Source organism: Strix uralensis, chromosome 13 (genome assembly GCF_047716275.1).
Source record: "Strix uralensis isolate ZFMK-TIS-50842 chromosome 13, bStrUra1, whole genome shotgun sequence".
Lineage (NCBI taxonomy): Eukaryota > Metazoa > Chordata > Aves > Strigiformes > Strigidae > Strix > Strix uralensis.
The window spans coordinates 12,293,300-12,311,290 of NC_133984.1; the positions used below are offsets into that span (position 1 = coordinate 12,293,300).

Sequence of the window (17,991 nt, forward strand, 5' to 3'; positions counted from 1 at the left end):
CGCGCTGTCCCCAAGCGCGGGGCGCAGCGCCCGGCCCCGGTGCCGTCGCCCCCCGGGATGGCGGCGAGCGGCCCCGCTGCGCTCCGCCGGGGGGAGGCGCCGGCAGGGGGCGCCCATCGCCCCGCCCCGCGCTTCCGGTTCCGGGTCGGCGCTCGGCGGCGAGGCAGGTGTCCGGCCCGGTGCGCCGCCGGCCCCGCTCCGCCATGCCATGTCCGCGCTGAACTGGAAACCCTTCGTGTACGGCGGGCTCGCCTCCATCGTGGCCGAGTTCGGTGAGGCGGCGGGGGGACGGGGCGGGACGGGGCGGGCCCGGCGGGGCGCTGACGGCCGCTCTCCCCGCAGGCACCTTCCCCGTGGACCTCACCAAGACGCGCCTGCAGGTGCAGGGCCAGAGCGCCGATGCGCGGTTCCGCGAGGTCCGGTACCGCGGCATGTTCCACGCCCTCTTCCGCATCTGCCGCGAGGAGGGCGGCCGCGCCCTCTACTCGGGGTAAGCGCCGGGCGGGACGGGCCCCCCCGCGCCCCCCTAACCCCCCTAACCGCGCCGCGGCGAGCCCCGGGATCCCCGCCGGGCCGGAGCCCCGCAGGGAGAGCACGGGGCCGGGGCAGCGGCGCTGCTGAGCAGCCTGGCGACTCCCGTTTTTCCCGAGGTGGGGGAGTGAGGACTGGTAGGCTGTTGTGAGACCCCCCGTGCAGTGCTGTGTCCGCCCCTGGGGCCCCCAACATCAGAAGGACACGGACCTGCTCGAGCGGGGCCGGAGGAGGCCACAAAGATGCTCAGGGGGCTGGAGCACCTCCCCTGTGAGGACAGGCTGAGAGAGTTGGGGGTGTTCAGCCTGGAGAAGAGAAGGCTCCGGGGCCTCCCAGTGCTTAAAGGGGCTACAGGAAAGGTGGGGAGGGACTCTTGATCAGGGGGGGTAGGGATAGGACGAGGGGTAACGGTTTTACACCAAATGGTTGGACTAGGTGATCTTCAAGGTCTTTTCCAACCTAGATGATTCTGTGAAAGAGGGTAGATTCAGATTAGATATAAGGAAGAAATTCTTCCCTGTGAGGGTGCTGAGACACTGGCACAGGTTGCCCAGAGAAGCTGTGGCTGCCCCCTCCCTGGCAGTGTTCAAGGCCAGGTTGGACGGGGCTTTGAGCAACCTGGTCTGGTGGAAGGTGTCCCTGCCCGTGGCGGGGGGGGTTGGAACTAGGTGATCTTTAAGGTTCCTTTCACCCCAAACCATTCTGTGATTCTCTGACTTGCGTGGCAAGACCCAGAGCTACGTGGGTGCCAGACTCCCACACTGGAGGGTTCATGGGGACAATCCAAGGTGCTTCTCAGGCACCTGGGGTAGTTAATCCTGGGTGCCTGGCAGAGCTGCACTTCTTGGCAGTGTCTGAGCCATGGCAGGGGCATGCCAGGCCCAAGCTGTGCCCTTTGCAGTTTAGGGGTTGGTGGGGAGTGGCTTGTGCTGGGCCTGCGAGGAGGACCACCACACTGGCAGGGTTCAACGGTTTCATTTGTTCCCCCACTCAGGATTGCCCCTGCGTTGCTGAGGCAGGCATCATATGGCACCATAAAGATTGGCATTTACCAGAGTTTGAAGCGGCTGTTTGTAGATCGCCTGGAAGGTCAGTGTCAGTAAATGTGTCAGTACAGGCACCTCTCGTCTTGCCAGAGGTGTAGTGTGAAATCTCGTGCTCTCCGTGCTGTGCAGTTTTGCTCATTCCTTTCTCTGTCCTTCCCAGCTATAGATTCCCACAGAAACAGAGTTCTTGTTACTTCACGCCGTGGTTTTGTTTGTACAGTGATAGCAAGGATAGGTTTCAGTACAGATGTAAATCTCACTGTGCTTGACCAGACCCCTCCCCCTTCAGCCAGGTCTTTCCTTTCCCCAGCCTTTATCTCTGTTTTGCAATGTCGGAGCCAAAAAAAAAAAAAAAGGTATCGTTGCCCCAGGCTCATCTTTCCTTTCTGATTAGTCTCGGCGAAGACATCACGTCCCATCTGTACATCAGATGTGGTACATGGATTGAAAGCTCCAGTAGCGAGTCTCTCGTGTCCTTGTGCGTGAACGCAGCACGTCTAGATAGAAATCACAATTTCATAGATTTTATGGTTCTGTGAAATTGTACTGTCCGGCTCTTTAGCTTTGGCTCCAGCTGCAGAGATGGAATGCTGCGAATGCTCTTGACCTGTGCACCTCTGGTAATGAGGGCCTCTGCGGCTCCTGCTTAGAGATGGAGCAGCAGAAGTCTGGTACGTGTTCACTGCACGTGTGGTTTTAAACCCTGGTGTGACACAAGTGAATATTGTAATGCCATTCTGATCTGGGAAGGTGAGGTGGGCGGCTGAGGCTGGTCAGCAGGCCAGCAAGAGGACTGGGAAGCGCAGCGTGCTAGAGCTTCTTTCCAGGGACTGCTCTGTTCTCCAGTAACACCTGTCCCCATGCATGGCTCTGTGTGTGTACGCTGGGCCGCACGTCTCTCCTCGCTTGCTGTTGCAGCATTTCCAGTTGTGAGTACTGTTGTCTGAATGTTTGTCTCCCTACAGGCCTGGGGCAGCCAGTGGCCTGGTCTCCTCTGGGAAGTGCTGTGGTCAGTACCAGCAAAGGGCTGTGCGTTTTCCCAACATAACCATCACCCTAATACTGGGCCTGGAAGTCTTGGATTATTCCGCCCACTCCCTGGAACTAATTGCATCTAACTTTCTCTGCCTGGGTCGCCTATTCTCTCTTTTCTCAAGGTGGCTGCGTATTCTGAGCGTGGCCAGCTGGGGCTCCAGATCAAAATTGGTTGCTATCAGGTTGCCTTGAGAAGTGTTGGGTTGTCCCTCTCTGTCTTCCTCTGTTTTGGCTTGTCTCCATCATAAGAAATGCATCATGAGACACTGAAATCTCAGATAATTGTTCAAAATTTTCATGTATCACAGTCGTTTCCTTGTCTGATCAGCTAGACTCATCAGTAAGATCCGCTTCTCTATGAGAGCGTGTGGCTGAGCGTTTCGGCTGCTGCTTTCTGTCTCTGGCAGGTGTGGGGACAGATCTGCCATGAGCTGATGGTAGCTGGCCAGCCTCTGCTCGTGCAACTTCACCATGTGATTTACGAACTGAGCTTCTCTGCTCTTCCCAGAGCTTCTTGCTTGTTCGGTACCATCTGTGCACCTTCTCTTTAGATCTTTAGAATCTGACTTTCTTTTCTTGGTTGCAGATGAAACGTTGCTAATCAATGTAATCTGCGGAGTGGTTTCAGGGGTGATCTCCTCTGCAATTGCCAATCCAACAGATGTGCTGAAGGTAAGAAGTGTACCTGGCCAGAGGCAGCTCCTGCCCAACTGTGGTTTGACATGCTTTTGGCTGCTGCTTTCCAGTGAAGATGCATCTCTGCCAGCTGCAGTGAGGTGCTATCTGAGCTGCTGCTGACAGCAGTTCTGCTAATTTGGGTTTTTTATGAATGGGAACAGAAGCCCAGAGCAATAAACAGATTTTTTAAAATGCAGCTCCTAAAGATCATGAAATCTGTTATGGCAAGGGGTGGAGGCTGTGTTATCTTAACTGGGTAAGGTGAGTGGGGTGGTAGCCAGCTATTCATCAGACTTCTCAGCTCCTTTCCCTTTGGTCCCTGCGCTGCGCTTTGCTGCCGCTGCCGCAAAGTCCGACCTAGGTGGAGTGACCAGAGTCCAGGGGGGACTGTCTGGTCCCCTCCATTCCCTGATGTGGGATTATTGGGGTGAGGGTAGCTCTGCTCCGAGCAAAGAGAGCCTGGAGAACTTGTCTACGCTTCTCCCTGTGCAGATCAACCTCCGCAGACCGCTTTCAGAGCGGGAAGACCTTGCCTGTCACTTTCTTTGTCTTGTCTGAGTTTTGCACTGTGCTTCCACCCTGTTGCTATCCCTGCTTCTTGCCTGCTGTCATCATTTGCTGCACGGTTTGCAGGGAGAGGGTGTGTGGATAGTGGTGTCTGCTCTGAGCTGCTCTGTTGTTCTTTCTACCAGGAGGTCACTGAGCTGGTATCTGCCCTCCCGGGCAGACGCTGATGTTGTCCCACTGACTCTCACGTTTCTTTCAGATTCGAATGCAAGCTCAAGGCAGTTTATTCCAGGGTGGCATGATTGGCAGTTTCATCGACATCTACCAGCAGGAGGGTACCCGAGGCCTCTGGAGGGTGAGCATCAGCTGCTGGAACCCCTCCATTAATAGAACTAACAGCTTCCTCAACTTGTTTGCTACACCCAGGTGCAGCTCTGGAAGAGAACTGTGAACCAAGGGTGGTAGCAAAGTTCTGCTTCTGGTTACTGCACAGACAGAAGCACGTCTGTGCTGGAGATCGGGTCTGTGCTGTGGCAGCATCAGCACTGGGCCAGGCAGACCTGGTTTCCAGGGCTGAAGCTGGTGTGCATCAGGTTTCAGATATGTGAGTGTCCCTTGAACAGACCAGCATTTGGGGCTGGATCCTCTCTGTGGTCTGCCTTAAGAAGGATGCTCAGCCTGGCATATCTTGGACTCAACTGGAGGTGACCCTGCACGCAGTGAGCAGGGCAGTTTACCTACCTGAGTGTGAGGGCTGAGCACCTCCTCACGTGGAGGAAGGTGAATTCTTTCAAGTAACTCGAGAGACACTAATGGCCTACAGTAACTTTCTGAAGTTCCAAAGGGACGAATGTGCTCTGTATCCCTACCTACCCAGTCTTAGACCCCTTGAAACTTGCCCTCTGAGCATGCAAAGAGTAGGACAGAGTGGTGGCTTTTGGGGAAGCTGGTGATGTAAGGCTCTTGGGCTTGAAAACAGATGAGAGTTACCACTGCTCAAGCCTTACTGTTTGGATTTTAGCAGTGATTCTTTGGCTTTTGTTAGAGAACCTCTCTTTTTCCTTCCAAGTCTTCCACATGCTCAGTTATCCAGCAGTCTGCTGAGTCGTGAGGTCAGGAGTCATTGGGAACTACAGAATCCCAACGCTTTGAAAGAAAGCTGTTGCAGTGTCCTGTGTGGGAAGAGGATGAGGAGTCAATCAACTGCCACTGTTGACAGCATATTTACTTTGAGATTATTTCTGCTCTCTAGACAAAGACACATGAGGGGAAGAGAGACTAGAAAAGAAATTAAACCCTCAGTGTTGCTGATGTGTGCTGGAGACAGGACATGGTGCAGAGGCAGGTCAATCTTGAGGTAGATTCCAGTGATAGAGCTAGTCTCGCTGCTCTCTGATCTGGGACAGCCACTGTCTCCTCCCTCCAGTCTTCCCTGACATTGAGGCAAAGATGTTCATGCTCACCAGTTCTGGCTTTTATCATGTGGGGATGTTTGAGCTGGCTGTGCCAGAACTGGGTTAGGCAGGAACCCAGGAGGAGCCTGTCAGGTGCTTCATTAGCACAGCGGGATGGAGACAGCAGGAGCCATAAACTTGAAAAGTACTTTTACTTTTTACAGTTGTTTTGGTTTTGTGTGGTGAGAAAGCTGACTGTTCTGATGGGCTGGCTCATAATTTGGCCACACTGGAGGGTCAGTCCCAGTCCTGGTGACCAGGGAGCTCTCTCATGACACTGTGGGTCTATCTGAATTACTTGGATGGTGTTACAGTTCCTGTGAAATGGCCCAGCTCCACATTGCTGCTGTGTTCTCCTTGTTCTGCAAACCAATAAATTTTGCACATAGTTTTATCTGGTTCCTGATGAGGGGCTTGGTGGGCTATTTCTCAGACAGAATGTTCCTGGTTCCTCTTACCTAAGCTCACAGTTGTTCCAGTAATTGTCTTGCTAGTTCCCAGATCGATGTCCTACTAGGAGCAACTCTTTTAATACATGAAAATCTCCTAAGTCAAAAACCTTAACAAAGCAGACCCTCTCTGCTGTTGTGTAGCTAGGAGGACCTAAAACCCCATCTGGCTCCTTAAACAGCTGCTGCTCTTGTGGTGAAGAATCTTCTCTGGTATTGAAATTGGTGGGTACAGTTCAGTGGGGGAAGATGAGTGGATTCCTGTGTGCTAGTGGCTGGGAGGAGAGAAGCAGTGTGTAGTTCATGTAGCTGGAGTAACCTTGCCAGGGTGGAGGAATCCTCCTTAGCTTTGGAGTACAGCTGGGAGACAGTGAGCTCTACCTGAAGAGATACAGCTGCAAGATAAGGCAAGGAGGATTGTCAGCAAAAGGCCCTCGAGAGGAAGATGGGAGGAGATCTTACACTAGCTGCAGTCCCCAGGCCGCAGCTTGTGCTTGTGACTGATATTTGTGCTCTGCAGGGTGTGGTCCCAACAGCTCAGAGAGCTGCCATCGTGGTCGGGGTGGAACTGCCAGTCTACGACATCACCAAGAAGCACTTAATTCTGTCAGGCCTGATGGGTGACACCATCTTTGCCCATTTCGTGTGAGTATTTGCTGCAGCCGCTGCACTCTCCATGCTTGACAGGGGTGTGTGAAGCAGAGGAGCAAGGTGGGATTTGGGATGAGACGTGTTTATAGAGCAAGTGCTCTGGAGCTGCAGAGAACAGGCTTGGTACTTCTGAGGGATCTGCTGTGTTGACTGGAGCAGCTCAGAATGGCCAGCAAGTATATCCAGAGAGACCTCCCTGGAGAAGGAGCCTGGCAGAAATCTTTTGGTGGCATGAAATGTCAGCTTGATGTCAGCTTGCTGATGACCAGAAATGCTGTTGATCCATGTCTGTGCCCTGATATGAATGAGGCAGGAGTTCCGGCTGTGTGACTACCTGTGGCAGTTAGTTGAAAGAGCTGCTCCCCTCCTAGGTCCTCATCAGTACAGGCACTGTCAGCTTGCAGCTGTTGCTGTAAGAGCTTTGTGAGGTGAACAGACACTTGCAAAGCTGAAAAGACCCTGAGCAATCTGACCAAGTTTTGAAGTCAGCCTGCTCTGAGCAGGGCGTGGGTTAGAGACTTCCCAAAGTCTTTTTCACCTACATTTTCCTGTTCTTCTGGCAGACACTTTAGCTGGAGGTGCTGCATTGCTTCTGTTGGGTTTACCTGCTGTGGGCTGAAGGTGACAAGCACTAGACCATACGCGGAGGGAGGAGACTAGCAGCTGCATGCTCCCTCTTGCTGCCTTTGGTCTTCCTCCCTCCTTCCCTGCCCTGAAGAAATGTTTGCTCTGGTGAGAAGGATGTGCGCTTCCAAGAGGCTGCCTTCAGGTCTGTGTCACTGTGACAGCACCCAGAGACACTTGCTGGACTGCAGGCTGCCCCTGTGGAGACCCAGCAACGGGCTCTGACAAAGGTCTTGATTAGACAAAGCCGAGCATTTCCCTTCCCCTAGCTCTCTGGGGTCCTGAGGTGGTGCGGTTCCTGCCTCTGCCTGTTTTCTGGGTGGGAACAGGTAGTGCAGCTGATGTTTATTGCCTTTCAAAAAATCCAGTGAAAGATACTGTCTTGTGCTTATGCAAAGGCCTGTCTGAGCCGGAATGGCCGTGTTCAGAGCTGTTCCCCTCCTGTTTTGGTGTGTATGTAGTTCCAGTTTTACATGTGGGCTGGCCGGGGCCATTGCCTCCAACCCTGTGGATGTGGTGCGGACACGGATGATGAACCAGCGGGCAATAGTGGGCAGCACGGAGCTCTATAAGGGCACCCTGGATGGCCTGGTGAAGGTAAGGAGGTGAGAGAGGTGGGCACATTCCTGTCTTTGGGAGGCTGGCCAGATTCTAGCACCACACGCTACTGGTGTGAGCAGTTTGATTCTACAGCAACAGAACGTGCTTGTTGGTGAGTGTTTCAGACAAACCAGAGAAGGGCCTGGAGTCACCTTCCTGAGGTCACCATCAGCTTGAGCATCCTCCCAACCTTTGGGGACAAAACTTTGTCAGTGATACAGTTTGATTAGGTTCTTTTACTGCAAGTGACACTTCACACAACTGCATCTCCACTGGTCTGTCTGCTTACTGCAGCAGCTGTAAAGGTCCGTTATATCACACGTGATGTTAGGGAGATGGGCAGAGCATGGCCCTGGTGTGTCTCATAGCTGATCTGTCTCTCCTCTCCTCCCAGACATGGAAGAGCGAGGGCTTCTTTGCACTCTATAAAGGTTTCTGGCCCAACTGGCTTCGGCTCGGTCCCTGGAACATCATTGTATCCTTCAGTGTGCTGCTGGGAGGTCATGGCTGTGGACAGCCAGGGGAAAACCAAGCTGTAAAGGGAAGTGCAGAGCAGACACCTTGATGGGGGCACCTCCTTGTCTTCCTGTGGCAGCCCAAAGTGGACTCCTTCTCCTGCTTAGACATAAGCTGTGATGTGGCTGCTGCTGGTTCAAGTGCCAAAAAATGCCACTGGTTATGTCTGCTGCTTCTAACAGCTCCATAGGTGGCCAGTGCAGGGACTTCCAGTGCAGCAGCACGGGTGGTTCCCTGTCGAGTGAGTGCTCTCACGTGCTTGATGTGAGACTTTCCCTTCGGCCTGAGCTCCTGGAGGTGCTGCACTTCCTGGATCGGCTCCTGTTTTGAGCAGGAAGCCTGGGGGACGTTCTGCTGCTCTCACATGGGGGCTGACCTGCTCTGCAGAACCAGCACTGCTGTTTTGCTGTACTAGATCCTTCTTGCCCTCTGAAATTGTGTGCATAATTTATTTTAGGGAAGTCCCAGTCTGGGGTTAGAGCCACCTCCCTTTCTCAGTGTTCTAGGCAAGCCTGGGCCGGTTTGCTTCTGGGTCAGTCTCTTCCCTCTCCTGGCAGCCCTTGCTCCACAGCTCTCTCTTCTACCTGTGCCAATCAGTTTGTGCTGCCTGGAAGAAGGGCTTCCCCACACTGGCCTTCAGCTGTACTGTGCTGATGCTCTACCTTCCTTGCCTTGCCAGGCGTGGGTCAGTCATGTCGGGAGGCCCGGGACAGCTGCCTTATGTGTTTGGCCCAATTCCTTGACGTTTCCTTCAGTTTTTTATCACATATGAGCAATTGAAGCGACTTCCATTCTGACAGCTGGCTTCATTTCATGAGAGTCATCTTCAAGACTTGCAGCAGAGAGCTTTGCTGCAGCCTTCCTCTTCATTTCACCATCCCCATGAAGTTTTGGTACATGTGGGTCTGGCCTCTCTCCCCGCCCCCCCCCCCCCCCCCCCAAACACATGGTCCCTGAAGCATGATCTGGCTGAAGTGTAACTGGGAGGCTGATGGCAGAGGCTGCATGTTTTTTCACATGGAGGCAAGTATTAACAGTGTAGAAGTGTCTGGGCCTGAAGCAATATCTTCTGTGAAGATCTGTGCATTCCAGTGGCCTTTTGGTGCAGCTGTGGTTTGTTGTTTGGCTCGTGTGTGTTTTTGTGCCATGCCTGCGGGGTGAGGCTGGGAAGGGGTGCTGTCATGTTTTCTTGCAGAACTGTAACCTCATTAAATTATTTATTGACTGGATGGCTTGAGTTTGTGTTTGTGCAGATTTACTGTAGGTATATACCAGAGCAGATGGTGTGTCTGCCCTTGGAGAGAACAGAAGCTATTTTTTCATCACACTATATATAGAGTTTTTTTCTCATATATATATATATACACATGAAAGCAATCTTTAGGATTCATTACAGTAGAAGTGTTTCTAAAACAAAGTTTAATTGTTAGTGTCAGAAAATTATGGTGTTGCACTCTTAGCTCAGTTTGCAAAACCTCAGTCTCTTCACCTTACTGCTTATTTTTGCTTATATAATTTTTTACAGCAAGGTAATGTAATTTAAAGCTGAACTCAGATGTCCTGCTACTTTAAAATGGTGGCTCTAACATTGCTAAGCAGAACATCAAGCAAGATATTTTGGTCATCCTCTTCTGTTTTAAATGTGTATGGTTACGAAAGCAAATGGCTCTTATGTTCCTACTTCCTTTCCTCTTTGTGGGGTGGCTTTAGTTTGGATGAAGGTCCCTTGTGACACACAGCAGCACTTCCCATCTGGGAGTGCTGTAAACTGAGAGTCTCTCTGTGCAAATTGCACAAGGGATGTTCAGCCAAATCCAGCCCGGACAACTGAGAGAGAATTGTTTGATGTGGTTTTTCAAAGGCATAGCTGCCTTGTACCAGTGGTGTGCATAAGGAAGGTGACTCCAATAAGCTCTTGAACTTGAAGAGAAGTATTACTATGGGGCCACAGCTCAGTAGGGTGGGGGGATCATTTTCAGAGTTAAACTACTTACAGGCTACCAGGGGAGCAGTGGATTGAAAGTAGACAAGGTTCATATGCCTCACCTGGCTTTACTCTTGAAGAGGATTTCTAAAGATTACAAAGTGAATAAATACTTACGTGGTGATGAATAAGAGTCTATTTGAGAGATGTATTTTAACGGCAGTTCATTACATTCTTTTGGCTTTCTTCAGCTTTTTTGTAACTTTAGTTCTGGTGCCGTTTCTCCTGTGCAGCTGTTAATTTTTGGACTGATCCTGTGATAGGTCCTTGGTATTTTCAGTTGCTATCCTGCCGGTGTTCTTCAGGCTGCTACGAGGAGCAACTCAGCAATGCCCAAAGAGTGTCCCCAGGGCCACTTTGCTGTTTGCATTTCTCAGCTGTAAGGTGCTGGCAGGAGGCTCTTCTTTCCACTCTTCCTCCCCTGGGTGACTTTGGGGATAGTCCTTCCACTTGCCTGTCCCCAGCCCCTGGAGACATCCCTTATCTGAGCTTTGATTGCACTGGCTGTCATAAATGTCACCACATGTGACTCTGCCTCACTTTGTCAATAGTAACTGCAGGTAAATGTACAGCGGTGGCAGTCTCGGCGGATGTGACGGTGAGGTGACGCTGGCTCTGAGCACACCTCGGCACCATACCTGGTGTTTCCTGAAGGTGGTCGTAAAGCCCTTCATTCCGAAAGCATCTTGCCTTTGCAGGGGACTGGGAGGAGCCGAGTCGCTTCGTTGGTAGGGTAGTATTTTGCTAGGTGTTTTAGAAACAAAAATCTCAACCCGTAAATGGCATTGTAACCACTTGTGTGAGGGGGTAGTGCTTTTGGAGATCCGGCATTTTCTAAGGAGGTTCATTGCCTCAGGATGTCCTTCCTAGAAGCGCTTCCTAAACATCTGTTTGTCTTACATGCTCAAGCTTACATGTTTCTAACCTTTTCTGTGCTATGCCAAGTAACATGTGAGATTGTAGCTGGACAGTCTGTGCACTTAGTTACATCTGTCACGTGTTGATGCAAATCCTTCTACCACCCCAGGAGGCAACAGTACCTGGGCTGCTGCAGCCAGTGCTGCCCTGCAGTCAGTGGGGTGGGCCGTGTTCTTGCCCTGAAGCCATTAACATCTTGCTACCTCGGTGGCTGAAAAATGATTGCAAGCACTGTGAAGACGGTGTAGGCGTGAGTGTTGGAGTCTGCAGTATATAGGGTAAATATATATCCCATCAAAGATGGGCACTGGAAGGGACCATCCCCATGCACCCACAGAAAGGTCCAGGTGGTTTAATGCTGACATGGAGGTGGTATTCAAGGCACCCTGGAAAACAGTCAAAAGTCCTACCCAAATGTGGAAAGTAGAAAGATGCGAGGTCCCCTATACATTAAATATAAAAATGGCAGTAAACCTGGTCAAAGCCAGAAGAGGGACCACAGGCATCCACTTACCAAGGTAAAACCCCAAATCTGAGGGCATGTCCTCTGTCAGATAGGAGGGAGAAGCCTTCCGGAGAGTCTTTGGGGCTGGTGGGCAATCAAGGAATGAAAGGACCTCTCAGAAAGTGAAGACTGTAGTAGACAAGCTGAAGATTGTCTGGTTTTGCTTGGAAGAGCTCAGAGGGCTTTCTCCGTTGCAGACTTCTGATGGGGAGGCTTCGGGGTAGGTCTCAAGCTGAAACGTTGACAGAGGAAGTGGTAGGACAGGATGTTCAGTGAACATGAGCAGTGGGCTGGGCCTGCACCCCAGATTGTCAGGGGACCTGAGGATGAAAAGGCCAAAGCTGTTCCTTGTAGCCTCTCATTTAAAGTTCTCACATTAGGGAAGTGTCAGAAGTGTGGACGGGGTTTGAAAGAAGGTTTGTTTTCAGAGAACTACAAGCCAGTGACCACGATGTCTTTGCCACGCTGGTAGAAACTCTAATGAGACTTGAGACATAAATGACTGTGGTGTGCTGGAAGGGCCAATGGCTGACGGATGAGGAAGAGGAGGAATCCAGATTTCATATCTGCTGGGAGGTTTCGGAAGGAGTCGGCAAGTGTATGGACCAGGATGCTGGAGTTAATCTAGTCTGTCTGGTTTTCCAAAAGGCTTTTGATTAAGTCCTTTATGAAAGCCATCTAAGCAGCTAGACTGGTGCAGGATAAAAAGAAAATGCCTGTTTGGATCCAGTAAAGATCATGATTTGAAATGTTCAGGGTTGTAACTGGGAAAGTGGGAGGTGCTGAGCTGCAGAGGGGCATGGTGAAAGAGAAATATGAAGTGATACAGCAGGAAGGAGGAGTCGTTGCCAGTGATGGGTGCTGAAGCAGCTGAGGTCTCACAACTTGGACATTGCTGCTGCTGAGTGATGGTCCTGTGAAAATACCTGTTCTGTCCTGGTGAGGTGGGATGGAGGAGCCCCTGCAGGGCAGGACTGCCCTGTCACAGTGAGCTACCGCAGCGCTACGCGTGGGACGGGGTAAGCATGTGCTCATGGGGAGGCACTGGCTCAACTTTGGTTTTGTGCTTTCTCCCCAGCTGTCCTGCCACTTGTCTCTCTGTCTAACCTTCCCTCCACCTTGATCTCATGCTGTGGCGTTTGGACCCTCTCCCCTGTCAGGGCTAAGGCTCCCCAAATGTCTCCCTGGGCAAACAAAATAGGAGGAGGTGTAAGGCCACCGGAGCCCTTCCTGTGGCCACCTGTGGTGCAGACCCAGGGTGTTTCCCAAGGGGCTTCCCCGCTCCATAGCTCCTTCCGTAGTGGCCACAATTCTTACTTCTGCTGTATCCTTCCTCCCCACGGCAGTGCCCATGTCTTGCCCCTTGGCCATGTCCTGCCCTGGGCCCTGCTCTCAGCCTCTCCCCATCTGCCTGCGCTTCTCAGGTTACTGTTTGACAGAGGAAGGCTTGAACCTGCCCTGTTTCCTGGCAGCTCAGATTTTTCCGGCTCACAAGGCAGGAGAGGTGGCTTGTGGCACTTTGTTTAAAGGGATGGAGCAGTTGTGGTCACAGCCTGTGAGGGTTACCCACCCTGCGGGAGCGTGAAGAATGTAACAGTGGGTTCGTAGGATTCTGTAATACACAAGGATGCAGAGGCTTTGTTTCTGTAAATTTCTTTGTTACAAGTTACTATTAGTAAGTTAAATACACCTATGATTAGTAAAGCAAGTGTGTGTATATATACTTTTTTTTCTTTTTTTTAGTATTAGTAGCAAGTATGTATATTTCATTCAAACTATTATGGTACAGTTCATTAAACTGCTTCCAGGAGTGAGGTCAATCGGTAACGGATGAAGTCTCTTTTTGGAGATGCACGTCACGGAGCCTGGAGTCAGCCACACATCCCCGGCGGGTCTGAGGGATTGTGCAGAGAAGTTCTTGCAGGGGGAGGTCCTGGAGAGAGAGAGAGAGGCTTGTTTTGGGTAGGTAGCCAGCGACTTTTATGTTGATCTATAAGTGGGCAGAGGACACCAGCTCCCAGCTGTTGCTGACCTCTGCTTGCTTAGGAGGCCCCTTTGTAGGTTATGGCAGTTTCTTTGTTTTGAGCTTATTGAGGATGCCCTGGGCTCCAAGCTGCGCTTATCCAGGGCGTTGCAGTCTGCACCTGTGCCTGCCAAGGATGTGCTGGGTTCCCAGGCTGGCAGACATTTTCTCCATCTGTATTTTAGCAGACATCTCTTTGTCAGTACTTTTCCCCATTATAACCAGGTCGCCTTTATGGCTGCTGCTCTGACAAGGGATCACAGTTGTTCCCTTGGTCCCTGCAGGAAGAGGCTGCCCTGGGCCTGGCAGTGACCCCGCAGGAGCCCCACGAGCATGTACCAGTGGGGCTGGGCGTTGGGAACTCCCTTTGCTTGTTCCCTGTTACCAGCACCCGTGTGGAAGCAGGACGCTGGCTCTGCTCAGGTCCTTGGTGCTTGGCTGAGGGACGTCCACCACCCCGTGTGCCATCGTGGCAACTTCCTGCCCAGGTGCTCACTGCTCACCGCCCTGCTCCAGGGTTGTCTGGAAACGTGGCTGGAGGGGAGGGACCTCTGTGGGCACAGCAGGTGCTGTGAGTGCACCAGTCCCTTCTGGCAGGCAGCTGCTCGGCAGAGCTCTGCTTCCCAGCCCGAGAGACGCCACTGCACCCAGGGCTTTCGCTGCACCACCCGAAGAGCAAGGGGCTGCACTTGCTGCTGCCTGGCTGCTGAGCTGTACGTGCCAAGAAGCCCCAGGTGAGAGATGCTGTAGAATCGTGTTGGAGACGTGCCCTCCTTGAGCTGTGCCCCACAGGGGACAGCCATGGCTAGCTCAGCCCTGGGAGTCATCCTCGCTGTGCTGGCCTCGCTCATCATCACTGCCAATGCGCTGGTGGCCATCGCTCTCCTTCGCCTCATCCAAAAGAGCGGCTCCAAGGGGCTCTATTTTGTCCTTAATCTTGCCATTGCGGACACCATGGTTGGGTTCACGGTCGTGGGTCTGGTCATGGATGAGTTTTCCGAGCCGTTTGATCCTCCCCAGACCTTCTGCATCCTGAGAATGGCTTTCGTGACGACCTCTTCTGCTGCCTCTATCCTATCCCTGATTCTGGTTGCGTGTGACAGACACCTGGCAATCAGGAAGCCTTTCCACTATTTCCAGCTGGTGACAGGCCTGCGGGTCGCGGTGCGCTTGGTGGGGCTCTGGCTGGTTGCTGCCATCATCGGCTTCCTGCCAGTCCTCACCCCCTGCTTTCAGAAGGTCTCCACGCATGGGAAGTGCTCCTTCTTTGGGGTCTTCCACCCCACCTACATGCTCACTGTCTTCTGTGTCGGCTTCTTCCCAGCGCTCTTTCTCTTCATTTATCTCTACTGTGACATGCTGAAAATTGCCTCTGTGCACGTGCAGCATATCCAGGAAGTGGAGCACGCCGGGCTGGCGGGGGGCTGCCCCCCATCCCACACCACCAGTGACATGAAGGCCATGCGCACCGTCGCCGTGCTCATCGGGTGTTTCACATTGTCCTGGTTGCCGTTCTTCATCGCCAGCATCGTGCAAACTGTCTGTACTGACTGCTTCCCATACAAAGTCATTGAGAACTACCTCTGGCTGCTGGGACTGTGCAACTCCCTCCTGAACCCCCTGCTTTACTCCTACTGGCAGAAGGACGTGCGGCTGCAGCTCTCCCAGCTGACCGCAGGTGTGAAGAGGAGAGTCCTCCTTCACCTGGGCTGCCGTTTCCCTGGCAGAGGCACCAAGTCTCTCCCCACTGTGTCCTGCCTGCGGCTCCAGGACTGACACGGTAAGGAGCGGCTGTCACCAGCTTTCCAGCTCATCTCCTGCATCGTGACCATGAACTTGGGGCTCACCAGCTGTGGAGGAGATCACAGACAGGGTGAGACCAATCTGGATGTTAATTCCCAGACATCAACATGGCCAAATTCCAGCCTGCCCACAGAGCCACAGCACAGCCTGTTTTGTGCCAGCCCTAGGCACCCCAGATTGCAGGTGCATGGCGCACCTTAGATTTCGCCTGCAGAGCCTCAGCAAGAGCAGCCTTGTGTCTTCTGGGACCAAGCCCTCGGCACTCACTCCACAGGCTAAGATCCTTCACCCATCGCTGCCTGACTCCCCCTGCCCAGACCTGGGATCCACCTGCCCTCCCCTCTGCCTGCACTGCCAGCTCTCTGGGTGACGAGCCCTGGGCGCCCGGGCCAGGGCTGCTCGCACAGCGGTGGCTCAGTTGTCTTTGGCTCTTGGCCCAGGTAGCAGAGGCTGGGAGGTGTGTGCATGTCCGAAATCTGTTCTGGACCACAATTACTCCCAGTCGCTGCCTTTCCTAAACCGAATTCACCATCCTACAGCTGCAGCCTGGGCCATCCCCCAAACCTGTTGCCTCTGCTCTGGGTTGTGCCCACCCACGGCAGAGGTGAGGGGTATGGGTCTGGGGTCTCGGCTGCGGCACCAGAGATACAGAGAGGGCTCCTGCTGTTCCTCAGCAGCAGCTGTATCTGCACGGGAGCTGGCACGGTGAGCACGGAGCAGCCCCAGGCACTGCACACCTGGCAGAGGTGCAGGGCAGCAGGGGCTGTGCTGTCACTGTTTGGCTTGGGCTGTAAAGTGAGTTAATGAGTAACTGGCCAAACTCTGAGCTGTGGCAAAGGAGCGGGAGGAACGGCTGCCTTGGAGCCAGGGAAAGCCCCATGCGGGAGGGCTGCTTTGCCCCACCGAGGCTGTAGGGCTGGATTTGGGACTGCAAGGGTCCCTGCCACACTGCAGCTGTGGCCAGACTGCTGATCCTGCCAGAGGCTATGATGATACTTAACTGCTTCTCATAAAATCATGTCCATTTAATCCACATGGCAAGAAAATTTCCCTTAGAAAAGGTTTCTTAGCTAAAAACGTACCCTAATCTGAAAATGAGGGTGCTATGCATAAAATAGCAGTTGTTACTGGTGGGGGCAAATGACAGAGGTGGAAGACATGAAGGCTCAAGGCCATATCCACTATGCATCCAGAACCTGCCTTGGTCCTGAGGCCTTCCCCATCCTAGAGTAAGAGGCAAAAATAAAAGTGCTTTTAAAGAAACCTAAACCAACAGGCCATCTGTGGCATTCACCTCTGTCTGGGAAAGGTCTGAGACCAAATATCATGCAGCAGATGCTGTTCCTAGCTGTACAACATGGAATGAGCCTGAGAGAAAGCCTCTGTAGAGCAGTCCTGGCTCTGTGGGTGGACTGATGCCTCGTAGGTGGATCTAGTAGGTGGATCCGATCTGATTCAGTTCTGGGGATCAACACATCGTCTGTCTATATGATATGTTTGCTGCCTATTCTTGGTGAAGCCTGAGCTGTGCCGGCTGTTGCTTTGCAAAGTCGACCCATCCTCGCTGAGCCTCTGATAATGCTGAAGCTGTCCTCTGCCTCCCTCCAACATGCTTCCTGCAGCGAGCGTTGTGGGTGGGTACCCGGTGTGAACGGAGATACTTTGCACGTGGGCCTCTTGCTGCTTCCCAAGCTTGCTGACTGCTGCCACTGCTGCGGCCCTGCTGCCCACAGTCCCGCTGCCCACGGCCCCAGAATGGGTCCAGCCATCGGCAGCATTTGTGCTCAGGCACAGAACCAGAGGAGACTGCAGATCTGGATCAGTGCGAGCAATGGGACTAGAAGCCCTGGCTGTGCAGGCCTGTAGCAACCACAGTGTCCCCATTCACAGTGGGGATTGCAGCTCAGGCAGCCTCCTTGGTGCCACAGAGGCACTTGGATGGAAGAAAAGACACTTCTACCAAGCTCTTGTGTGGGTGGAGGGCACAGTGCAGCTGGAAACAGAGCATCTCCCTGCAGTGGAGGATCCCTTGCCAAACATCTGCACTCTGGCGCTGACCTGTGTCTCCTCTCTCCGAGCCTTGGGCTGGAAGGTGTGCTCGCAGGCTGGAGTAGTTGGGGCTCCATTCCTGAAAGACACCTCCAGATCCTGCTGGGATAGCACAGACCAGCAGCCGTTCCCTGTGAGACAGTGCCTGCTTTCATCCCTTGTCCCAGAGAGCATCTGTCCTCCTGCCCCACCACTGCTGCTCCAGCCACGCAGTGACTCTGCTGGTCCCCAGCCCTGTGCATCGCCCAGGTGCTCTGGGGAGGCTGCAGGAGCACGGCTGGACAAGGGTGGGCGATTCTGAGGCCACGGGGTGAGGAGGGACAGATTAATCCTGCCCTAAGGAAAAAAGAGGGCAAGATGAAGAGCGCTTCCCCTGCTTGCTGTCTTTCAGCTGAATAAACTGCGTTTCTGCCAGCCTGTTCTCCACGTCTAGTGACCTGGGGGAGGTCGGGGCTACAGCTGCACTGGGGCTGGTAGCCAGGGCCGGGGCTGCCCACCTGAGGCCGGTGAAACCGGGCAGCGCAGCGCCGTTGGCAGGCCCCTCGCCCTGCTGTGGCCACCGGCAGGCAGCCAGGGCCCGCTCCTCCCTGTGCGCCCGGGGCCGCAGCGCTGTGCCCG

At 53.3% G+C, this 17,991-nt stretch overlaps 2 protein-coding genes across 5 annotated transcripts; both read left to right on the forward strand.

Moving 5' to 3' along the window:
• The first annotated feature begins 147 nt into the window (after window positions 1-147).
• SLC25A14 (solute carrier family 25 member 14) lies at window positions 148-9,320 on the forward strand. Of its 3 annotated transcripts, XM_074882331.1 has the most exons (9): window positions 148-272; window positions 343-490; window positions 1,526-1,620; window positions 3,199-3,284; window positions 4,057-4,152; window positions 6,221-6,345; window positions 7,437-7,572; window positions 7,970-8,050; window positions 8,847-9,320. In XM_074882331.1, exons 1-9 carry the CDS (start codon window positions 209-211, stop codon window positions 8,886-8,888), a joined length of 873 nt encoding a protein of 290 aa, XP_074738432.1. In that variant the 5' UTR covers window positions 148-208; the 3' UTR covers window positions 8,889-9,320. The 3 variants fall into 3 exon arrangements, 2 of the variants coding, with proteins under 2 accessions (XP_074738432.1, XP_074738433.1); XR_012630664.1 differs by lacking the exons at window positions 7,970-8,050; window positions 8,847-9,320 and adding an exon at window positions 6,915-7,120 and having other exon boundaries at window positions 7,437-7,568; XM_074882332.1 differs by lacking the exons at window positions 7,970-8,050; window positions 8,847-9,320 and having other exon boundaries at window positions 6,915-7,571.
• A 74-nt stretch (window positions 9,321-9,394) lies between these two features.
• GPR119 (G protein-coupled receptor 119) lies at window positions 9,395-17,778 on the forward strand. 2 transcript variants are annotated; one of them, XM_074882328.1, is made up of 2 exons: window positions 9,395-13,460; window positions 13,806-17,778. In XM_074882328.1, exon 2 carries the CDS (start codon window positions 14,323-14,325, stop codon window positions 15,295-15,297), a length of 975 nt encoding a protein of 324 aa, XP_074738429.1. In that variant the 5' UTR covers window positions 9,395-13,460; window positions 13,806-14,322; the 3' UTR covers window positions 15,298-17,778. The 2 variants fall into 2 exon arrangements, with proteins under 2 accessions (XP_074738429.1, XP_074738430.1); XM_074882329.1 differs by having other exon boundaries at window positions 9,395-12,517; window positions 13,307-17,778.
• Window positions 17,779-17,991: the final 213 nt, after the last annotated feature.

What these genes read in the sequence shown, in the direction of transcription:
- SLC25A14 (XM_074882331.1), top strand. Translation starts at nt 209, where the DNA reads ATGTCCGCGCTGAACTGGAAACCCTTCGTGTACGGCGGGCTCGCCTCC. An exon ending in GTTTGTAGATCGCCTGGAAG is followed by an intron (nt 1,621 to 3,198) that starts GTCAGTGTCAGT and finishes TCTTGGTTGCAG; the next exon opens with ATGAAACGTTGCTAATCAAT. An exon ending in TCGGTCCCTGGAACATCATT is followed by an intron (nt 8,051 to 8,846) that starts GTATCCTTCAGT and finishes CGTTTCCTTCAG; the next exon opens with TTTTTTATCACATATGAGCA.
- GPR119 (XM_074882328.1), top strand. Translation starts at nt 14,323, where the DNA reads ATGGCTAGCTCAGCCCTGGGAGTCATCCTCGCTGTGCTGGCCTCGCTC.